General features: G+C 38.6%; 2 protein-coding genes across 6 annotated transcripts in view; one reads left to right on the forward strand and one right to left on the reverse strand.

Moving 5' to 3' along the window:
* Nucleotides 1-992: 992 nt before the first annotated feature.
* On the forward strand, nt 993-6,388 carry LOC107726099 (histone H4 transcription factor-like). Its single transcript, XM_016535586.1, has 10 exons — nt 993-1,214; nt 1,470-1,626; nt 1,767-1,993; nt 2,878-2,989; nt 3,532-3,684; nt 3,804-3,878; nt 4,641-4,761; nt 4,857-4,995; nt 5,639-5,763; nt 5,852-6,388. Exons 2-10 carry the CDS (start codon nt 1,476-1,478, stop codon nt 6,258-6,260), a joined length of 1,512 nt encoding a protein of 503 aa, XP_016391072.1. The 5' UTR covers nt 993-1,214; nt 1,470-1,475; the 3' UTR covers nt 6,261-6,388.
* Nucleotides 6,389-7,177: 789 nt separating this feature from the next.
* Nucleotides 7,178-20,044, reverse strand: part of LOC107726097 (autism susceptibility gene 2 protein-like) — a 17,848-nt gene continuing 4,981 nt past the window's right edge. The window contains exons 3-16 of one of the 5 annotated variants that reach the window (XM_016535582.1): nt 15,577-15,702; nt 15,203-15,439; nt 12,535-12,823; nt 12,237-12,451; nt 12,070-12,114; nt 11,114-11,209; nt 10,629-10,697; nt 10,450-10,479; nt 10,279-10,350; nt 10,037-10,172; nt 9,467-9,547; nt 9,292-9,375; nt 8,979-9,189; nt 7,178-8,398 (exon numbers count right to left, since the gene is read on the reverse strand). In XM_016535582.1, the coding sequence (XP_016391068.1) occupies nt 7,288-8,398; nt 8,979-9,189; nt 9,292-9,375; nt 9,467-9,547; nt 10,037-10,172; nt 10,279-10,350; nt 10,450-10,479; nt 10,629-10,697; nt 11,114-11,209; nt 12,070-12,114; nt 12,237-12,451; nt 12,535-12,631 (2,247 nt within the window). In that variant the 5' untranslated portion in view covers nt 12,632-12,823; nt 15,203-15,439; nt 15,577-15,702 and the 3' untranslated portion in view covers nt 7,178-7,287. The other 4 variants (XM_016535581.1, XM_016535583.1, XM_016535584.1 and 1 more) reach the window with 4 other exon arrangements.

The following is a 20,044-nucleotide window of genomic DNA, read 5'->3' on the forward strand; positions in this document are numbered from 1 at the left end:
GTATTGGTTTTGGTTTGTTTTAAGTTATGAAAAAATGGGTAATTTGACTTGAAAGCCTTTTTTAGATATGAATGAAGCATACTAGAGAAAAACTGACCCACAAGATTTTTTTAAGGAGACAAAATAAACTCATTTATGTAATGCTATTAATAAAACTAGAAGCATCTTACACTTTAAACACACAATTCTGGATGGTGGTGCTGCTGGCCTTCAATGTAAGAGAAAAAAAAATATCGCAGATGCAGTGGACTCCCAGCAGCGACTCAGTCGTCCTCACAAAATTCAATAAATAATTCAAGTCTCAGGCTCTGCATAGTGCTGGCTATTTCAAGTTACTGCACGGATACTGTTTGGGTGTGGTATAGTGAAAATGAACAATATGGGACAATGTAGCTTTCTAGTAAAAATGTGAACAGCATAAATGAAACTGTTCATGTATAACTCACTGAAATGTACAACATCACAGCTCTAAAGTCAGAGAACAGCATAAAAATGTCACATTCTTAAATCCAGCTACTTATCATCATATTTGAATGAAGATTATAATGAATAGCCTACCTTATCATCCATTTTTTGAATATTTGAAAACATGTCCTGACGTGCCCTCCAGTGGTTATTGCGAGTGCTGCTATTTTGAGTGCATTTCCCCCCACTTGTTTTTCTGTTTTGAAACACAGGCTTAAATAAAACCAATAAAAATGATAACTATTGATTATATTCATGTTAACATAATACCAATAACAAAAGTATATCATTTCATTTTATGTTTACGAGCTCCAATAATACTAGCCTAATAACTGTATAATATATGTTTCTTCTTGTTCTGTCCCATAGGCATTAAAATATATTGTTAATTCACTTCCACACAGTTGTAAAACTATATTTACTTTTGTCTTTCTGAAATTCCCTGTGTCAGCAGAAAGTTTCAGCCAGGCTTTTATTTTGTCTGTGACACGGAAACACGTCACGACCTTCTCCATCCTCCCCAACAAACAAATTACCCGCGTTCCTGTCTGTCTCCTCATCCGCTCAACGTACATGAAGTTCAAGGTAATTTAATTTCCCAAACAGCGAAGCAGTTTTACAGAACAGAGTCCAGTTGCTCAATATATTTTAAGACTATATGAATTTTCCTTTACGCGCATCTGAGCCTCGACCAGTTAATAAAACTGAACTAGGAAGTGATCCTCAAAGCAGCTGACTCTAACATCAGAGTAAGTGAATTTAATCATTCATAACCTCTCTGGCAGTATCAGGTTATTGTTTTGAGATTTGTTAGCTTGTGTATAGTGAAGCAAACAACCAGCACTCAACCTGGTTGAGATTACGAGTTAATAAACGTTTGTTTACATCGCACGAGCTGACGTCTTATAGCTGTTTTAAAAACACGTTTAGAGGGATGTCATTGCCAAATGCAATATCCTCAGTATTCGGAAGTCTTATTTATGTAGTTGTATGCTTTCTCAAAGGTTAAGATGGCAAAAAGAAAAAATGTCTCTAAAATAGTGGTGGCATGCGAGTGGGCATCATGCACTTTCAAGAGTCAAAGCATGGAGGAGTTGAGTGATCATATGTCTCTGCATCTGAAGGAGCATCTTGGGGAGGGAGATGCCATGGAGGAACTGGGTAGGATATTGTAATGCATTCATAAGTAGATGAATAAGGCAGATCTTTAATGCAATGTCTGTGGCAACATTTGAATCTTATGTAAATTGTAGGCAGTTCATATATTAAGATGGTTGTGTTTGACATCATGTCTGTTATAGAGGATTATCCGTGTCTATGGAGGGGCTGTGAGTTCCTGGCGATGGGAAGCCAAAGCGAGCTGATCGCTCATGCCCATTTCCACATCTTCCACAGCAAGCTGAAATACATTGGGACTCAGCTCCTTGAATCCCACCCTGAACTGCCTAGTTGCACTCAGGATCTTCACAGCAGCAGTCTAGTCCCAGATGTCTCTGAGGGGTTCGTCTGTCAGTGGCAGCACTGTGATGTTAGTATTGTAGCATGTTGACTTCTGTTTTACTTTGACCCAAAAAGTGACAATTTGCTGAAAATGTACTTAGTACTTGCCCTCAGGTCATTCACGGTGCAGGTGAGTTTGTTTTTCCATAGGAACAGATTTGGAGAAATGTAGCATTACATCACTTGTTCACCAATGGATCCTCTGAGTCTGCAGTGAATGGGTGCCGTCAGAATGAGAGTCCAAACAACTGATTAAAACATCACAATAGTCCACAAGTAATCATCAAGTCCTCTATCCATAATATTGATTTCTCAAGTGAAAAAGTCGGTCTTGTCTGAAATTCATTCAAGAAATATCCACAGATTAAGCACTGTTTACAAGCAAAACAGTTCTAAACAAATATGTCGGTTTTAAAAGAACAACAGGGGATGGACTTTTTCCACTGCGCGAAATGTTATTATGGATTAAGGTCATTTGGCCAGAACTGGTGGTTTTAGAGTGAAAAAGTCGGTCTTGTCTGAAATTCATTCAAGAAATATCCACAGATTAAGCACTGTTTACAAGCAAAAACAGTTCTAAACAAATATGTCGGTTTTAAAAGAACAACAGGGGATGGACTTTTTCCACTGCGCGAAATGTTATTATGGATTAAGGTCATTTGGCCAGAACTGGTGGTTTTAAGTTAAAGATGAATTTGTTATTATTGACGGCACCCTTTCACGGCAAAGGATCCATTTTGTGAGCAAGTGATGTAATACTAAATTTCTCCAAATCTGTTCCAATGAAGAAGCAAACTCATCTACATCTTAGATTTACCTGAGTAAATTTTCAGCAAATTTTAATTTCTGGTTGAGATATTCCTTTAAATTAGATGTTATATAATGAGCTTGTCTGTTTTTTTGCTTTTTCAGAGTTCCTTTAATAACCCTGAGTGGTTTTACCGTCATGTTGACATGCACGCACACTGCACTGAGCTCCAGCCGCTTCCTGATCGACAGCAGGCTCTCTTCTGCAGCTGGTCAGGTAGGCGCTTTCTGCAAAACAGGAATGTTTCACCAATGTTTATAATGTTCCTATGTGAAACGCTTTTGCTATTTTCGCAGGCTGTGATGCTTTCTTTAAAATCAAGTACCGTCTCCGTGAGCATCTGCGCAGTCATACACAGGAGCGGCTACCCTTTCACGGCAAAGGATCCATTTTGTGAGCAAGTGATGTAATATTAAATTTCTTCAAATCTGTTCCAATGAAGAAGCAAACTCATCTACATCTTAGATTTACCTGAGTAAATTTTCAGCAAATTTAAATTTCTGGTTGAGATATTCCTTTAAATTAGACGTTATATAATGAGCTTGTCTGTTTTTTTGCTTTTTCAGAGTTCCTTTAATAACCCTGAGTGGTTTTACCGTCATGTTGACATGCACGCACACTGCACTGAGCTCCAGCCGCTTCCTGATCGACAGCAGGCTCTCTTCTGCAGCTGGTCAGGTAGGCGCTTTCTGCAAAACAGGAATGTTTCACCAATGTTTATAATGTTCCTATGTGAAACGCTTTTGCTATTTTCGCAGGCTGTGATGCTTTCTTTAAAATCAAGTACCGTCTCCGTGAGCATCTGCGCAGTCATACACAGGAGCGGCTGGTCGCTTGCCCCACCTGTGGCTGTATGTTCTCCAGCAATACTAAGTTCTTTGACCATATCCAGAGACAAGCAGAACCAGAAGGTCAGTTTATTTCAAATAGTTTCTCTTCACTCGCTGACAATACAGCAACACTGATGTTTAAGAATGTCCATGAAATGTCTCTAAGTCTGTAGTTGTTCCATAAATATGTTTTATTGCAGATTCTCTAACATGTAGACATTGTGACAAAGCATTTGCCAACGAGAGGCTGCTGAGAGACCATGTTCGTCAGCACGGTGAGTTCAAGTTTGATTTGTAAGTTAAACTTTTGAGATTGGGATACACAATATATCAATACCATATCAGTTACTGGCTGATATTGGAGATTTAAGTTTAATGGATATGAAATTATGCATGCTCATTTTACATTTACATTATAATATAATTTACATTGTACATTATAAAATATATATTCTATATTCTTTATTTATTTAGGCCAAATAGTACTATGGAATTTTAATATCAGCCATAGCATGAAAATAATTATCAGATAATGTGATGCATCCCTAAATTTAGGATGCTTTTTTAAAAGAATGACATCTTCTGGAAAACAGTATTGTTCTTTATAGATGCTTTATGCCATGTTAAGTCATATTTATTTATATACAGCTTTATTCAGTACAGATTGTTTCAAAGCAGCGCAGTAATAAACAGTAATAACAGTATACTTTTTTTATTATTTTATTTATGGTTTTGTTAAATAGAAAGAAAGAAAAAACGGACGAACAGCAAAACAAACAAACAAAAAACTGCTGAACTTCCTCAGTAATGAATACAAAGCAATTATTGAAAATACTGAAGATAGACACGTAAAAAAAAAACTATATTTCTTTATAAACTAGATCGAAAATAACAGTATTAATAGTGTCTTTATTCAGCTCAGTTTAGTTTTGTTCTCATTCAGCAGTGTCCGTGCATTCAAATTCATAATGTTACTGAATATTAAGTGTCTTTTACACCTATAAAGATATCGGAGTTTCTTCTTTCTTTTTTTGCAGTGAATCATATAAAATGTCCTCTCTGTGACATGACATGCACGTCCCTTTCCACCTTGAAGATCCATATCAAATTCCGTCACTGCGATGAGAGGCCCTTCCCGTGTGACTTCTGTGAGAGCAGGTGGCTGCCGAGAGTTTTCGCACTGACCACATACACTCAATGAAGTACTGAAGAATATATTGCTTACATTTTATGGTTTATCTCCTTACCTTTAGCTTCAAGAACCAGCATGATCTGCGGAGACACATGGAAACTCACAATGAGGGAGCAGCATACCACTGCACAGTAGAGGGCTGTGGATACTCTTCACGCATGGCCCACACCATGAACCAGCATTATAAACGAGTGCATGAGGTCAGCCAGCAGAGGGTGCAGTAACCTCAGCCATGATTCATATTTAAAGGAACGTTTTTGAGTTGAGCTGTACTCCTAGCATTTGAGTCTAAATGTTGATTATTACAGAAAATAATTCTGACACATCTATACCGAACTATGAAACTAGTGTGATAGAATTGTTTACTGATATATTTTTTAATTATTTTTAAATAATGTAATTATTTTTTAAAAATTATAATTATTTTTTTTTTTTTTACATTATTTATATTTTTCATATTAGTGTTGATGTGATCAATTGTGTAAACTGCCTTTTACACATACAAAAGTATTAGTAGTTTTATATACACATAGTAAAGGTGTTTTTTTAGTATCATGGAGATACTGTTGTAGTTAGTATTTTAAGTTAAAATTTTAATATTTAATGTTTTATTTGTTTAAATGTTATTTGTAAATATCTGTACTTTTTAAATTCATTTTTATTTCAGTTTTAGTTATTTTAGTACATCAAGTTAAACTATAAATGTTACACTGACGATTAGTTGGAGTTATATAAATATATATAAAACTTAACACAGTTTATTTTGAGTAATTACTTTTTTTTAGTTTTAGTTAACTATTAGTAATGTCATATAATAACATGTATGAAAACTGTCTGCAACAGGACAACATGGTTCCAAGGTATAAATGTCACCTTTGTGACAAGACCTTCTCTTGGTGTTACACACTCACCCTCCACCTTCGAAAGAAGCATCAACTCAAATGGCCATCTGGACATTCCCGTTTTAGGTATGCAATTAATAGTATCTTAAAATGTAATTAGTTGCTTCTGAGCTATTAATTTGCCTTCACGTACTAAAAATTGCTCGTTGAACAGGTACAAGAAGGACGAGGATGGGTATCTGCGGCTCAACATGGTGCGTTTTGAGACTGTAGAGGTTACGGAAGAGTTGATCAAAAACATGGCTGAAAAGCGCACCCCCCGCAAGGTCTCTGGTTCAACCAGTCACTCCAAGGAACCCATGCTGCATCCCGACAGCGGCAATAGCACTCCCCAGCATTCTTCCTCACCCTCCTCTCCTTCCTCATCTTCTTCAACCTCAGAGCTTCTGGAGGGAACTGACAGCAGTGGATTAAAAGGCGATGAAACATCTGTGTATTGTGTGTTGAACACTGTGACTGAGGTCAGTGGGGATCCAGAAGAAGTGGCCCAACCTGCAGGGCCATCAGGGGCTGTTAGAGCTCTGGCTGCAGTGGCTAGAGGTCTAGGAATGGATGTGGTGTAATCTCATACCTATCAAATGCAGTTCTTATCAGAGATAACCTGTGTAAGAATACACAACCTCTTTAACCTCCATAGATTAAACATTTTCCATTAGATCAATGTTTTTATTAACTAATATGCAAAGTTTAGAGGCTGATGTTTTTTAAGCATTTTTTTTTTTAGGTTTTTACATGATCTCAGGTGTCTAATACATATTTGTACTTTTTTTTGTTCTCCATGTAGCACTCTGACTGTTTTTTTTTTTGTATTTTATTTTACATAAATTTTACCTTTGATATTTTTAGCTCTTCATTTTAACAAATTGATTTTTGCTTTTATTTTTTATAAATTACCAGGAACAATAAGATAATTTTTTGAATAGGTAAGTAGGTAACATCTAATTTATTTGTTTTGATACTTGTTGAATATTTTGCATATTGTGCTGTATTATGGTTCCATTGTTGCCTTGCTATAGTTGTAAATAGTTGTGTATTTTTTTAAGTCCTTTAGTTTCAAATATATTGTTAACATTCAAAATGAACAAGTAATTTTTTTTTTCACCTCAAGTCATTTTAATCTTTTTTTTTTTTTGACAAAAAAAATAATAATTTCCACCACTGTACATTTCGACTACACGTTATTTCACATGAAATGCTTGATATACATAAGTCTGTCAGTTTCTGATGAGGTCAGCCAGCAGAGGGTGCAGTAACCTCAGCCATGATTCATATTTAAAGGAACGTTTTTGAGTTGAGCTGTACTCCTAGCATTTGAGTCTAAATGTTGATTATTACAGAAAATAATTCTGACACATCTATACCGAACTATGAAACTAGTGTGATAGAATTGTTTACTGATCTTGACTGTGCAAAGACTGAATCATGTTGGCAACACATAACACATTTTATATATATATATATATATATATAATCTTTTTTTTTTTTTGACAAAAAAAATAATAATTTCCACCACTGTACATTTCGACTACACGTTATTTCACATGAAATGCTTGATATACATAAGTCTGTCAGTTTCTGATTAAGTCCAGCTCACCGAGTCACAGTGTCTCTGTGTGGGTGCGAAACAGGTCTGTCTGTGAGAGGGGTCATCCGTCTCGGAGACCCTGGCCGTGCTGCCAGCATTGGAAAAAGCGGGTGTGGTTGGGCGTGCATATAAGCAGCAGGTAGAGACCTACTGAGCGAGGTGTAATGTGGGAGCCCTGTGCTGGGGTAAGCCGCCGCGAGGAGTCCTGGAGGTGGTAAGTGAGGATCCAGTGCAGTATAATGCATAGCCAACAGGCGGCTACGCTCGCTTTCTTCTCTCAGGAAGGCCAGACGCTGCCGTTCCTCCAGTTGACTCCTTTGCTCCAAGGCCATGGACTGCAGAAATGGCTCACGTGGGTAAGCAGGGTGCCCCATCATGGCACGTTGCAGGGGGTTGGTTCTTATTAAGAGGTCCTTGCCTAAGGAGTCCCTCCGAGGAAGATCTAAACCTCGGTAAACATTCCGCATAGACTCCCAGTGTTGAGGCGAGTAAGGCAGCCTTTCGGCTCCAGGTAGTGGACCCATTCCCAGAAAAGGTGAGACTAGCCTAGTCCTGTCAAGACCAGGGTGGCCAGCTGGGATTCCTATTGGCAAAGGAAGAGTTGAAAGAGGTGAAGGGTTAATAGCAGGGGCTCTGGGATCCTGCCATGGTTTTTCCAAAACTTTCTGGTGTGTTGTAACCTCATGGTCCTGGTCGTCTCTCTTCTCCTCCTTCACTCTCACCTTGCTGCTCTTGGCATGGGGTTCATATTCGACTCTAATCTTCTTCTCAGCTGGCTCCCAGGGTTGGCTATCACTGTTTGGCCGCTTGAGATCCTCTCTCTGTTGCTTGGGTGATGAACTCTCTTTTCCCTCTGGCTTGTCCTCAGTGGGCTGCTGCTGCTCGCTTTTGACATCCTTTTCTCTTTTGTCACTTTGGATCTCTTTGTGTGTTGGCTCCTCAGTTTCTCGAGTTTGTTGCGGAAGCTCTTGGGCTTGTGTTTTCTCTCTTGCCTGCTCCAATTCCTTGGTCTCATCAGGAGAGGAACTTTTGAAGGACTCTGTTGGTTGTTTGTTGTCCAGTGCACTATTCCTGATGGGTGACAAATGCCTTTCATTTGATTTCTCTTTTGGCTCCCTGCAATGATTGAAATAAATGATTATCTATTTAAACTCTTAACCAGGAGGTCAACTCTAAGAATTCTTGATCAGGTAGGTTATCTAGGACCAGGGGTGTCCAATCCTGTGCATGGAAGGCCAATGTCCTGCGGAGTTTCTCCAACCTGCCCCAAACTCACCTGCCTAGAGGTTCCTTAGGTAATCCTGAAGACCTTAATTAGCTGGTTTAGGCATTTAATTAAAACTGAACATAAACTCTGCAGGACAGTGGCCTTCCAGGATCAGGAATGGACACCTCTGGCTTAGGCATTTTGCTCCTGAAACACATCACGGAGGTCTACATAACTGCAGAAAGCAATCTGATAGCATTCCCAACTGTTCAATAACAGTTGCTCGGCTAGTGCAGGACTCCTTGGAAGTACCCAATTTGAAAATCTTTCCAGAACTAAGTGCCCGTTTAGCAAATATGGCAGCAACCTGGTCACAAACCTTCGGGGATGCACATGCTGACTGAGCAACTGGCATTGAAGTGAATGCTAACGGATAGGATTCTGTCAAGATCTTCTTGATCTTGGAATCGCAAAATAGCTGGTACGTACCGTTCCTCGTCATCTTTGTTGTCTAGGGAATCTCTTTTAATCGCTGCTCTGTCTGGTATGGAGGGAGCTCTCTCAGTTTCAGAAGGCCTTGGACACAGAGGCGGCGTTGGGAAGGATGAGGGTGTCTGGTGCAATCTGTTCCAGGTCTCCAGTTGTCCACTTGAAGTTGGCACCGTTTTACCATCTTTAGTCCCATGTGCTGCATTTGGTGCTGTGAATGCCCGAGAGTAATTATCGTCAGTCAGAGGAAGACTCCATTTTTAACCTACAGCAAAAGCAGATCCTTTCACGTCAGGATAAAAGATATCCTTACTTAGTGTTGGGTTTCCTAGTCCTCCAAAGGCAGATGAACTCAGTGTACTTAGGCCTCCAAAGGTGAGTGGCTTATTAAGAGACTCTACACAATAACAAGGGATACGGGAGTTTAGAATTTGAGGAGTAATGTTTGTCTAATATGAATTAAATTTTGAAGTCAGACGTAATCTTACCATGATGGGGGATTACACTGTGGAGATTGTTTGGGGTCTGCGGTAAGGGTCCATAGGGCGAAACTGAAGGGTGTGTGGGACCTAACAAGACAGATGTAGATACTGGTTAGCACAGTCCTGTTTCTGTCAGACAATCTCTAATAAAAATCACAGGACACTGCTTCCTGAGATTACGGGGATTCATTAATGTTGACACTGGCAGTACCTAACCCTACACTAGTCCTGTCCAGTCCCGTTTCTTAAGAGCCAACGTCCTGCAGAATATAGCTCCAACCAGCCCTAAAATACCTGGAAGTAATCCTTTAAGTAATTCTGAAATCTTTAATTAGCTAGTTCAGATGTGTTTAATTACGGTTGGAGCTGAACTTCCCTCTAGCAGGAGGACTGGACTACCCTAAAATCAATTGGAAGTACCAGGTTGATAAGAATGCACCGTGTTAATCCATAACCCTATAATCTAATTGGTTGATGGGATGTTGTTCCAGGACCAACAACTTGGTGATCCAGGAACATCCCATTTGGCTAAATTACAGTAACTAGTGTGGATTTGATCCATGCTGTAATTTGTACCTGCATTAGAGAGAATGGTGGAGGGACGGGGTAAATCACGTGGCTGCAGTCCCATGAAGCTCGAGACAGGCGATCGACTCAGAAACTCCGGCTTAAACCCAAAGTCTAATTTATGTGGCTCAATCTGCATATGCTTCTGTAACCCCAGGAATAGAAAATGGGTACATTAATCACAGATTACTTGTCCAAAACTAGATATATTCCACATCTTAAAAAAGAACAGTTATTTCTTTTGCGCTTACCTTAAATTTTTGCTGATGATGGTAAACTTGCCATGCAATGTGGACATGCATTGCACACCACTTCCCAGGTTTCTAAGGAAAATGAAAATAAAAAAACAATGAATGATGGGTAAAGAATTGTGATTTACTAGGTTAATAAAAAGGAGTTGAATAATCACATGTAAACCTTACCTTTGGTTTAGGACACATGGGGTCAAGAAGCTAAAAAAAACCACATTACATTTTCCTTCTTATATTTCTTCAATGATAGACAGAACAGCTGTAAATATTTAATGAGACACATGAACATGTATGGCTCAGATTTTGACTCATTAGAGAAGCCTTGCAACTGATGCTAAATGGAAACCTACTCTGGAGTCCTGTAAAAGTTGGTGTGGCACAGATCCTGGCCTTGACACCACATCTAGTAGGTTGGAGGCCTGCAAATACAAATTTGTGAATACTACGTCTATATTCATTTACATTGTTAACATGATCATGAATCATGCCCTGTTCTTCCACGGCACACATTCTCTTTTATATAAGTAATTATATGAGACCATGTCTCACATGAGACCAAGTGTGGCTAGCCCAGCCTTTACATTTATTATTATTCCTGGCCTTTAAAAACAGGCTTTGCAAATGTGGGTCTGAAAATAAACACTTTGCAGAATCTCATCTGAAAACTAGAAAACCACAAGACTTTTCTTGTTTTTTCTTTTCTTTCTTTGTGGGAGGTCATCTCAACTCAAGAAATATCAAGTTATTCACAGGCTTCCTTTAGCGTCGTCAGGGCCTTTTAAGAATGCTGTGTTTCAAACAAAACAGAAGCTAAGAGACAGAGTGGCAGGCAAACCTTGGGCTGAAAAGCTCCCTGGAGAGAGCTGAATGGTCCAGCAGGTGGAACCATAGGAGGTATTCCAGTCATTATTGACTGATAGGACGGGACCAACTGTAGGGAAACAGCAGAAAAATGTCATTAATTTCAGGAAACAAAAGTGTGTTCATGCTGATTTAGGACACATTGCTGAACTTAAGTTTACATCTCACAATTCTTTTTTTTTCTTTTCTTTTTTTTTTAAGATTTATTTTTGGCGTTTTCGCCTTTATTATGATGGGACAGATCAGAGAGCTGACAGGAAGCGAAGTAGGAGAGAGATGGGGGGCGGGATCGGGAAAGGTCCTCGGGATTTGAACTCGGGACGCCCGTAGTGCAACAGCACTGTATGTTGACAATTCTGTTTTTTTTTAAGCTTCTGTCACTACATAAAAAATACTAAAGGAAATTGTGACTCGAAATTCTTCTTTGCTTTCAATTGCAAATTTATCTCACAATTAGATATAGTTTATTAGATATAATAATTAAAACTTGTCTTAGAATTGCAAGAAACAAAGTCAGAATTGTGAGTTATAATTGCAGAATTATGAAATATAAACTTATAATTAAGAGGAAAAAAGTCTAAATTGTGAGATATAAACTCAGAATTCTGACTTTTTCCTCACAATTCTGAGTTCACATCCCACAATTCAGTTTTTTCTTCCTCCACATAATTAAAAATAAAAATTATTTATTTTTAAATAATTATTTATTGCAACTCTGAATTCTGACTTTTTTCTTGCAATTGCAAGTTTATATCACAATTTGGACTCGTCTTCTCAGAATTGCGAAAAAAGGGTCAGAATTATGAGATAAAAAGTCACAATTACCTTTTTTTTTTTTTTCAATGGCAGAAACAGGATGAATGAGATGGATGAGTAAACGAAGCATGCAACTCAAATCACTGGCCATGATGTGCACAAGATATAACTTACATTGTGTCTATGGAAGGTGTCCACTTTAGCGGGGTATTTGTCAAACTGCAAGAAAAGAGAAAAAGAGATATTTATCTTCACTTAGTGACTTTGTACATTGCAATTGGTAGAATTTCAGCTCAAAACATTGATTATTATGAGCACTGATTAAGAGTATTTCTCCTCACTTGTCTGGCAGGGGTACGCACCAGTGGTGCTGCTGGACTGGGCATGATGGAGTGGGGGAATGGAGTGAAGGTGTGCTGATGTGTGTGTTGGTGTGTGTGCTGGTGCTGGTGGAACTCTGTGCGCAGGTAGGCCGGGGGAGCTAGAGCGCCTCCTCGATCGACAGTCTGGGAGGCCAGGAAGCGAGAGTTTAACTCTTGCCGCAGTAGGTCATGATCTAAGGGGCACACGACAGAGCGAATCAGAGCACAGCTAGCAGATATGTGATTAATTTTTTCAGTCCGTATGGTGCTGCTGTACCTGTGTAAGGAGCTGTTGCTGGCGCGCCGGGCACTGGCAGAGCACTTCCTGTTAAGAGGGGAGGAGGAGGAGGCAGGGCTGTCGTCGGGGCAAACATGTTGAGGTGTTTAGAGAGGGGGATGATTACAATGCTCTTCTTTACTTGTGCTGATGCACTCCAAGTGCACAAAAGTGACTACAAACAGCTTGTTCCTTCAGTCTTTCTTGGGTTCTAAATGTCTCCTCCTTGTGGCATTTTGCTCGTTGTTTTCTGCTCTCGCATTTGTGGTATTAGCAACATCAGCAAGACCTGCAGGTCAATAAAAATACTGAGTCAACACATGGCATACTAGGCCAGATAATTAGAGAATCCTTCTTACCAAACAGTGATTTAGTCACTTTGAGTAGAACAAGATTACATTGCTTGCCCCGGCAAAACTCAATGTCATAATGCTACACTCTGTGCCCACTTCAATCTGTAAAATTATGGTCCCTAAATATAAAGTCATGACACGTTTCACCAGTTTTATCATTTAAAAATTTAAATATTGTTAGCTTGATTACTTAGAAAATATTTTTGATGGGTTTAATTAAATAATATACTATACATTTGCATTTACAGCTCATGGTGGGTCTGTAAAAGTTAATAAAAATGAAAAAAAAAATGTTTTTTTAATTATTTAAAATAAATTCCCCTATGGAAAAAATTAATGCAATTTTAACTCCTGGAACCCCACTTTTGCGCTCAATTCCTGATTTAAATTAACTCTCTTTCATTTTTCTGTTATAAATGTCACATTATGGAAAAAATGGGGTTACAGTTCACACCGATATTAATAAGCATTCTTGAACTACTATTACTTCACACATTTATGAGCAATGATGAAACTGCATAAACTATTTGAGGTAATACTGCAGTACTAACCAAAAATCTGAAAAATTTACATACAATACCACTGAAATGTTTAGGGCCCGTAAAAATTTTTTGTAAATACTTTTTCAGTAATAGTGCCATAAATTGATCAAAAGTGACAGAAAAAAAAATGACATTTATAATATCACAAGAGATTTTGCAACTAAATATTGTTCTTTTGAACTTGATGTTCATCAAAATATTAAGTAGCAAAACTTTTAACGTTTGTAATAAGAAATCTTGGGCACCAAATCAGCATATAAGAATGATTTCTGAAGGATCATGTGACACTGAAGACTGGAGTAATGATGCTGAAAATTCAGCTTTGCCATCACAGGAATAAGAAATTAAAAAAGAAATAGAATTAAAAAAATTGAGAAAAAAAACTAAAAACTTACCACCCCAAAACAGTTCAATTCAGTTCAGCAAAGATAACAGTTCAAAATGAGGGAAGCAGATCTTGTAAAAAAAATAAATAAATAAATAAAAAGAGCAGGATATCTCTGTTTTGACAGCATTAGCCTTTTCACGCACTGCCATACCACTGATGACGTCGGTTTCACCGTGACATTTACTGGTACCTCCCGGGGGGAGGGCGGGCGGCTAATAGTGAATGCAAATGTGATGAAGGGGTGAAATCCCTTAGGGATTGGCCCATCTATACAACCTGCAATTACCTCCTTTTGAACAGCACTCATGCACATAAAGCAAAGCAGTAAATCTCTTTTGTGTAGAGCTGTCAATTTGGGCCTTTTCTCCAGTACTGCTGTATCTATAGTGAAAGGTCTTTTGAGAGCCCCATAATGGATTGTTAGCTTCTCCGAGGGGTAGACCTCCTTTCGCGAACACCAGGGGTCCACGGAGGAGGGAAACACAAGGAGCAACTTATTCGCCTGAGCTGAGCTCCAAATCCCTTGTGATGAGCTGTTTGTATTGAATAGGACGACACAGTCGCAGGGGTCGATCAAACGTTGGGAACAGTAAACGTGCGTGGAGAAACGAACTAAACGTGAATCCCAAGAACACAATACTTTATAAACTTCCAGATCTGTAATGAGATGAACGCACAAGTCTCAAGGGAGGAGAACAGACTAGTCTGTAATGAGTCGTACAGGCCACATGGCACAACTCAATAGCTGGACCGGCTACAGACTAATCGAGTAAAGCTAAATAATAAGCACACAGAGTCCTTAATAGACCCTCATAATGGCGCTGGTGTTTAAATCTAATTTGCATCCCGTTTAATCAAAGAACAGCGTGCGCTGATGTACCCTTCCATCAGACGTCGCAATAACCAAGAAATGAAAACATCTGGCTCGTGTTTATAAGACAAGGTTTCGCTTAAACTGCTTGTTTTCAATTAGTGTCATGGCACGGTAATGCTCTATTTTAATGCAGGTCAGGAATTAAGCTAAGCCTCTTTTTGGAGCTGTCAGGCCACCAGCGAATTTGTCTTTCTGTGTCAGTTGGCAGCTGCCTTCCCCGAGCCATTTTTGTCATTCATCAAGCCCATTACTGGCCTAACCCTTCCAGGCATGCAGAAACGAATGGTCTAATCCCTTCATTCTCACAAAGACAAGATTAGCTGGAGGTTAAACACTCGTGTTCTTTAAATTTTGTCCTTGACATGGTGCCAGGGGAAAGCTCTTAATCTCGTGAAGGAGCAGTTGGAGGGAGCTTTGTGTGCATACAAAAGTAGACGAGCGCGGCTCAGGCGGAGCACAGGTAAGCCCTCCTAAAAACTCCTCATAATCTTCGAATCATGAGCATGTTTACCGTAGCCGTCCCTCTGCGGTTTTATGCTCGCAGATGGCGGGAGACGTCTCATAAATCATCCGGTGGCATCGAGGGCCGTGTGCGTTATTGCTAGGGCACAGTGGACAATGACTCAAACTGAGAAACAGTTGTTCTTGTGTGCTGACAGGTTCCCACATGGTTTTTAGCTCGCTGTGAATGAAGCCCACTCAGCTAAGGTGCATCTGTTCGGCTGCACCTCTCTGACACTTCAACAATCTCCGACAAGAAGAAACCACTATGCGGTTGGATTTCATTTGTGTGGGTTTGTATCGTTGAAATGTGCTAAAACAAATACTCGAAACTTCTACATTCAGGATTAGTCATCAACTGAAAACGGCTAAAAAAGCTCCTACCTCTGTTTCTGCACTCTCCACACCCCTGAATCGTGTTGGAATCCACTAGATCTGTTGGTCCAGGCTGTAATCTGGCAGGTTTAGAGAGTTGTCTCTGGTGCAGCGTTCAGCAGGCGTTCAACAGCTCTTGAATGAGACACAGGGGAACAGTATCTCTCTGTATTCTCAACTTGCCAGTCTGTCTGCAGGATCACAGTCTGTGGTGTTGGGTATCACACAGACTAAGCGAACACTTCCTTAATGGCGGTGCTCTCTCTCTCTCTCTCTCTGTCTCTCTCTTTTCCAGTTAATACATCAAAGCAAAAAGCCAACTGGGTGGAATGCACAGGATTTTCATGCTTACTGTGATTTTTATGGATCAAATCAGTAATACATGCAGGTCTCGGCTTCGAAAGTGGGATTCTACACAGTTTTTTGTTACAGTATTTGGTAACACTTTATTTTAAGAACCAGTTCTATTAACTAGCTGCATGCACATTACTAGCACATTGGCTGTGTATTAGTTCTTATAAAGCACATATTAATGCCTTATTCTATAAGACCATTTTTTACATCCCTTAATCCTACCCCATACCTAAACTTAACAACTACCTTATGAACTAATAATAAGCAGCAAATTAGGAGTTTATTGAGGGAAAACTCTTAATTAATTGTGAATATGTCTTCCCTATTTTAGCAAAACATTAAAATGGGTGCACATAAAGGTCTGGCTTTTCATGTTTTTTTGCCTTAGAAAAGACTTCAATAATCTCACACATGCTTCATGAGTTTTAGAAGAGATCTCAACAATTTCTTAAAAGCAGTCCCCCAATTTGTCAAGATACCAAATCTTACAATCAAAACACAATTTTTTGCTTAAAGTTTTCTCATCTTATTTTATATATATATATATATATATATATACACACACACACAACATGAGCAAATGAGCCAACTGGGTGGAATGCACAGGATTTTCATGCTTACTGTGATTTTTATGGATCAAATCAGTAATACATGCAGGTCTCGGCTTCGAAAGTGGGATTCTACACAGTTTTTTGTTACAGTATTTGGTAACACTTTATTTTAAGAACCAGTTCTATTAACTAGCTGCATGCACATTACTAGCACATTGGCTGTGTATTAGTTCTTATAAAGCACATATTAATGCCTTATTCTATAAGACCATTTTTTACATCCCTTAATCCTACCCCATACCTAAACTTAACAACTACCTTATGAACTAATAATAAGCAGCAAATTAGGAGTTTATTGAGGGAAAACTCTTAATTAATTGTGAATATGTCTTCCCTATTTTAGCAAAACATTAAAATGGGTGCACATAAAGGTCTGGCTTTTCATGTTTTTTTGCCTTAGAAAAGACTTCAATAATCTCACACATGCTTCATGAGTTTTAGAAGAGATCTCAACAATTTCTTAAAAGCAGTCCCCCAATTTGTCAAGATACCAAATCTTACAATCAAAACACAATTTTTTGCTTAAAGTTTTCTCATCTTATTTTATATATATATATATATTATTTTACCTTTAAAAAGGACAGGCACATAGGGATGTTTTAAATTATGGTGAATTACTGTATTATTTATTTCTTGCCTTTTTTGTTAAATATAAATATCTTAGATATTTTTCCAATTTAAAATAACTCCTGTGACGGCTAAGTTGAATTTTAAACTTTTGTGTGTCTTAGACATTAATAAAAAAATTAAATAAAGAAATAAAATTTCACAACAGAGTAAACTTATATACCCATATAAGTTTACTCTGTCAGAAATTTTATTTCTTCATAAAATTTTTTAATGAACGTCTAAGACACAGTTTATACTTAGATAGAATGTAACTGAGATGTCCATTACATCTCATGACCTATGAAAGAGTTTTCCATACAGTATATTATACAGTATATAATAATCTCATTATCTTTGCAGTAAACATATCCACCCCCTCCTGCATGTCTCCTCAGTTTTAAAGCTTCAAATCCAAACAGCTTGTACAAAAGTGTAATTCCTCCTCCAAAACCTCATTTCATCAGCCATATACAGCATATGAGAGAATCAAGCCATATTTGAGCAAGTCATCTCTTGTTATTATAACGTAATCCCTTCCCAAAGGATGATGAGAAAGGCCAGTTCAGGACACAGGCTAAGGATGTATAAATTGCTGTGAGCAAAATGACTGCATTCTCCCACAGCCAGTACAATAGGCGGCGGTGCTTGGCATAAACCTGTTTCATTATTCAGCGCTCAGGTTTCGTTCAGTCTGGGATTAGTGATGGGGATGTAGGCCGGCCAAGCACACAATGTCCCTGATGCCTGTGGGATGTGTTGTACCTCCCGCTTCTGAGAAACCGAGCCCCTGGAGCGCCAGTAAAACAATCACCAGCGTGAAGGACGCTAGAGACTCGGATCCTCAGCTACATAACAGACGACTTCACTGATGATAAAGGGCTCGTTGTGAGTCTTATCGCAGCGCTCAGTCACGACTGTAACGTGTGTGAGAGCTGGGGGCAAAGTGAGCGCTAAAGTTGGATAGTCAAAGTGTTTATTTGAGTTGTGCTGAAAGCTCCAAACAGTCAGCTGTCCCGCTGATCTCTCAACAGCGCCGATCTCGGCGATCCCACACTATCCCACGATGCTTGGGCCTGTCCCGGCTCGGGTTACCCTGCAAACAATGCCAACTCTGTTCTGACTGCCTATCTCACAGACTTCGTTGTACTAACATGTATACCTATGTCTGCAACGGACAGGGGATGAACAGATTATACTATGGCCTTGAATAGTTTCACTTCTACTTTGACAGTGATCATGCCTGTGAAATGCATTCTGGGCCCTGGATAGCATATAATCTTAGCACAGCCTTAACAAGCATCGCAGGAACGTGAAAAACCCTCTAGCCAGGCCAGTCATTGCACATCGGCCAAAACCGTGGGCTGAAGCAAAGACAGCTCTGTGAATAGCGGTTCAGTTATTCCTGGCAGAAACACGTTACGGCTGTGAGTGCTGAGGGAAGCTGTCAACTTTTGACAGCCGAGTGTTGGGCGAACAGATTACACAGCTCCTCGGCGAGCCTGCTCGTATTAGAATTAACAACACACAACCATAACAACAGAAGGTCAAACATAGTCTAGTGCTTATATGGGGGATCCTTCAGTGAGGGAATTGATAGTATTCAAGAAAAAATGCTTAAAAATCAGAACATTATAATAGCTTGAAACTTTTTATTGTGCTTTTTTATTGACACTACTGTTCAGTAAGATTTTGTAATGTTTTTAAAGGAAGTCTCTTCTGCTCAACAATGCTGCATTAATTTGATAAAAAATACAAGTAAATATTGTGAAATATTATTACAATTTAAAGTAAATGTTTTCTTTTCCAGTGTATTTTAATATGTAATTTATTCCTGTGCTGGCAATGCTAGATTTTCTGCAGTCATTACTCCAGTCTTCAGTGTCACATGATCCCTCAGAAATCATTCTAATATGCTGATTTGCTGCTCAAGAAACATTTCTTATTATTATTAATGTCAACAGTTGTGCTGCTTCAGATTTTTGTGGAAACTGCGATACTTCTTTTTTTTCTGTGATATTTGATGAATAGAAGTTTCAAAAGAACAGTATATTGACCATTTTAAAAAGTTAAAAATGACAGATTTGGGATCACATTATACAGAAAGATGACAATTTGAAGATCATAAATGGCATTAATTTGTCAATAAAATGTCAATAATACTCTTCAATTATTTTTTAAGTCTCATTACCAAACCATTTAATATTTGAGAAAAACATTCATTTAAAAATAATGTTATTTATTTATTAAGTTAATCAACTGCTAGTTTTTTTTTTTTTTTTTTTTTTTTTTTTTATTTTTTTACCAGTGCAAAGGATTGCAACAGAACATCCTGTACATCTTGTACGCCATCTTTGAACATTTTGAGATCTTTTAAGGACAAATTGGAGGGTTTGTGCAACCCAGCAAACAAACCAAAACTGGACTCCAGATGGTGGAAAACTACCATTTGAAACAACATCCTAAACTTGATACTTCAGAAAACTTTTGCTAATTGACTTTTTGACTTGTGTTGTGGTAAACATTATTTGCTTTTTCCCAAGGTAATGGATCATCAAATCTCTGGGCATGTTTACAGGTGTCTTCAGTAAACACACACACACACACACACACACACACACACACGTTTGATCTATTGCTGCCTCTAAAAATACACACCGTTAAAGGATTAGGAATATGATGTGTGTCATTCAAGGAGGTAATGTCTAATTAAACTAATTAAAACGAGAAGCATTTGGCAGAACGCTGAGAAATAAAACAGACCCTGAAAGCTGTCTAATCCCCCTAATCCCCCGACAAGTGTCCTTTAACTCAATTGCATTAAGATGGCTTAAGGTTTAATAGGCTTCTCAAAACATTGCTGCACTTTGTGTTCACATCCTTCTGTTATCTTAGACAGCCAATCA

This window comes from Sinocyclocheilus rhinocerous, unplaced genomic scaffold, assembly GCF_001515625.1.
Source record: "Sinocyclocheilus rhinocerous isolate Xijiao unplaced genomic scaffold, SAMN03320098_v1.1 scaffold816, whole genome shotgun sequence".
In the NCBI taxonomy this organism is placed as follows: Eukaryota; Metazoa; Chordata; class Actinopteri; order Cypriniformes; family Cyprinidae; genus Sinocyclocheilus; species Sinocyclocheilus rhinocerous.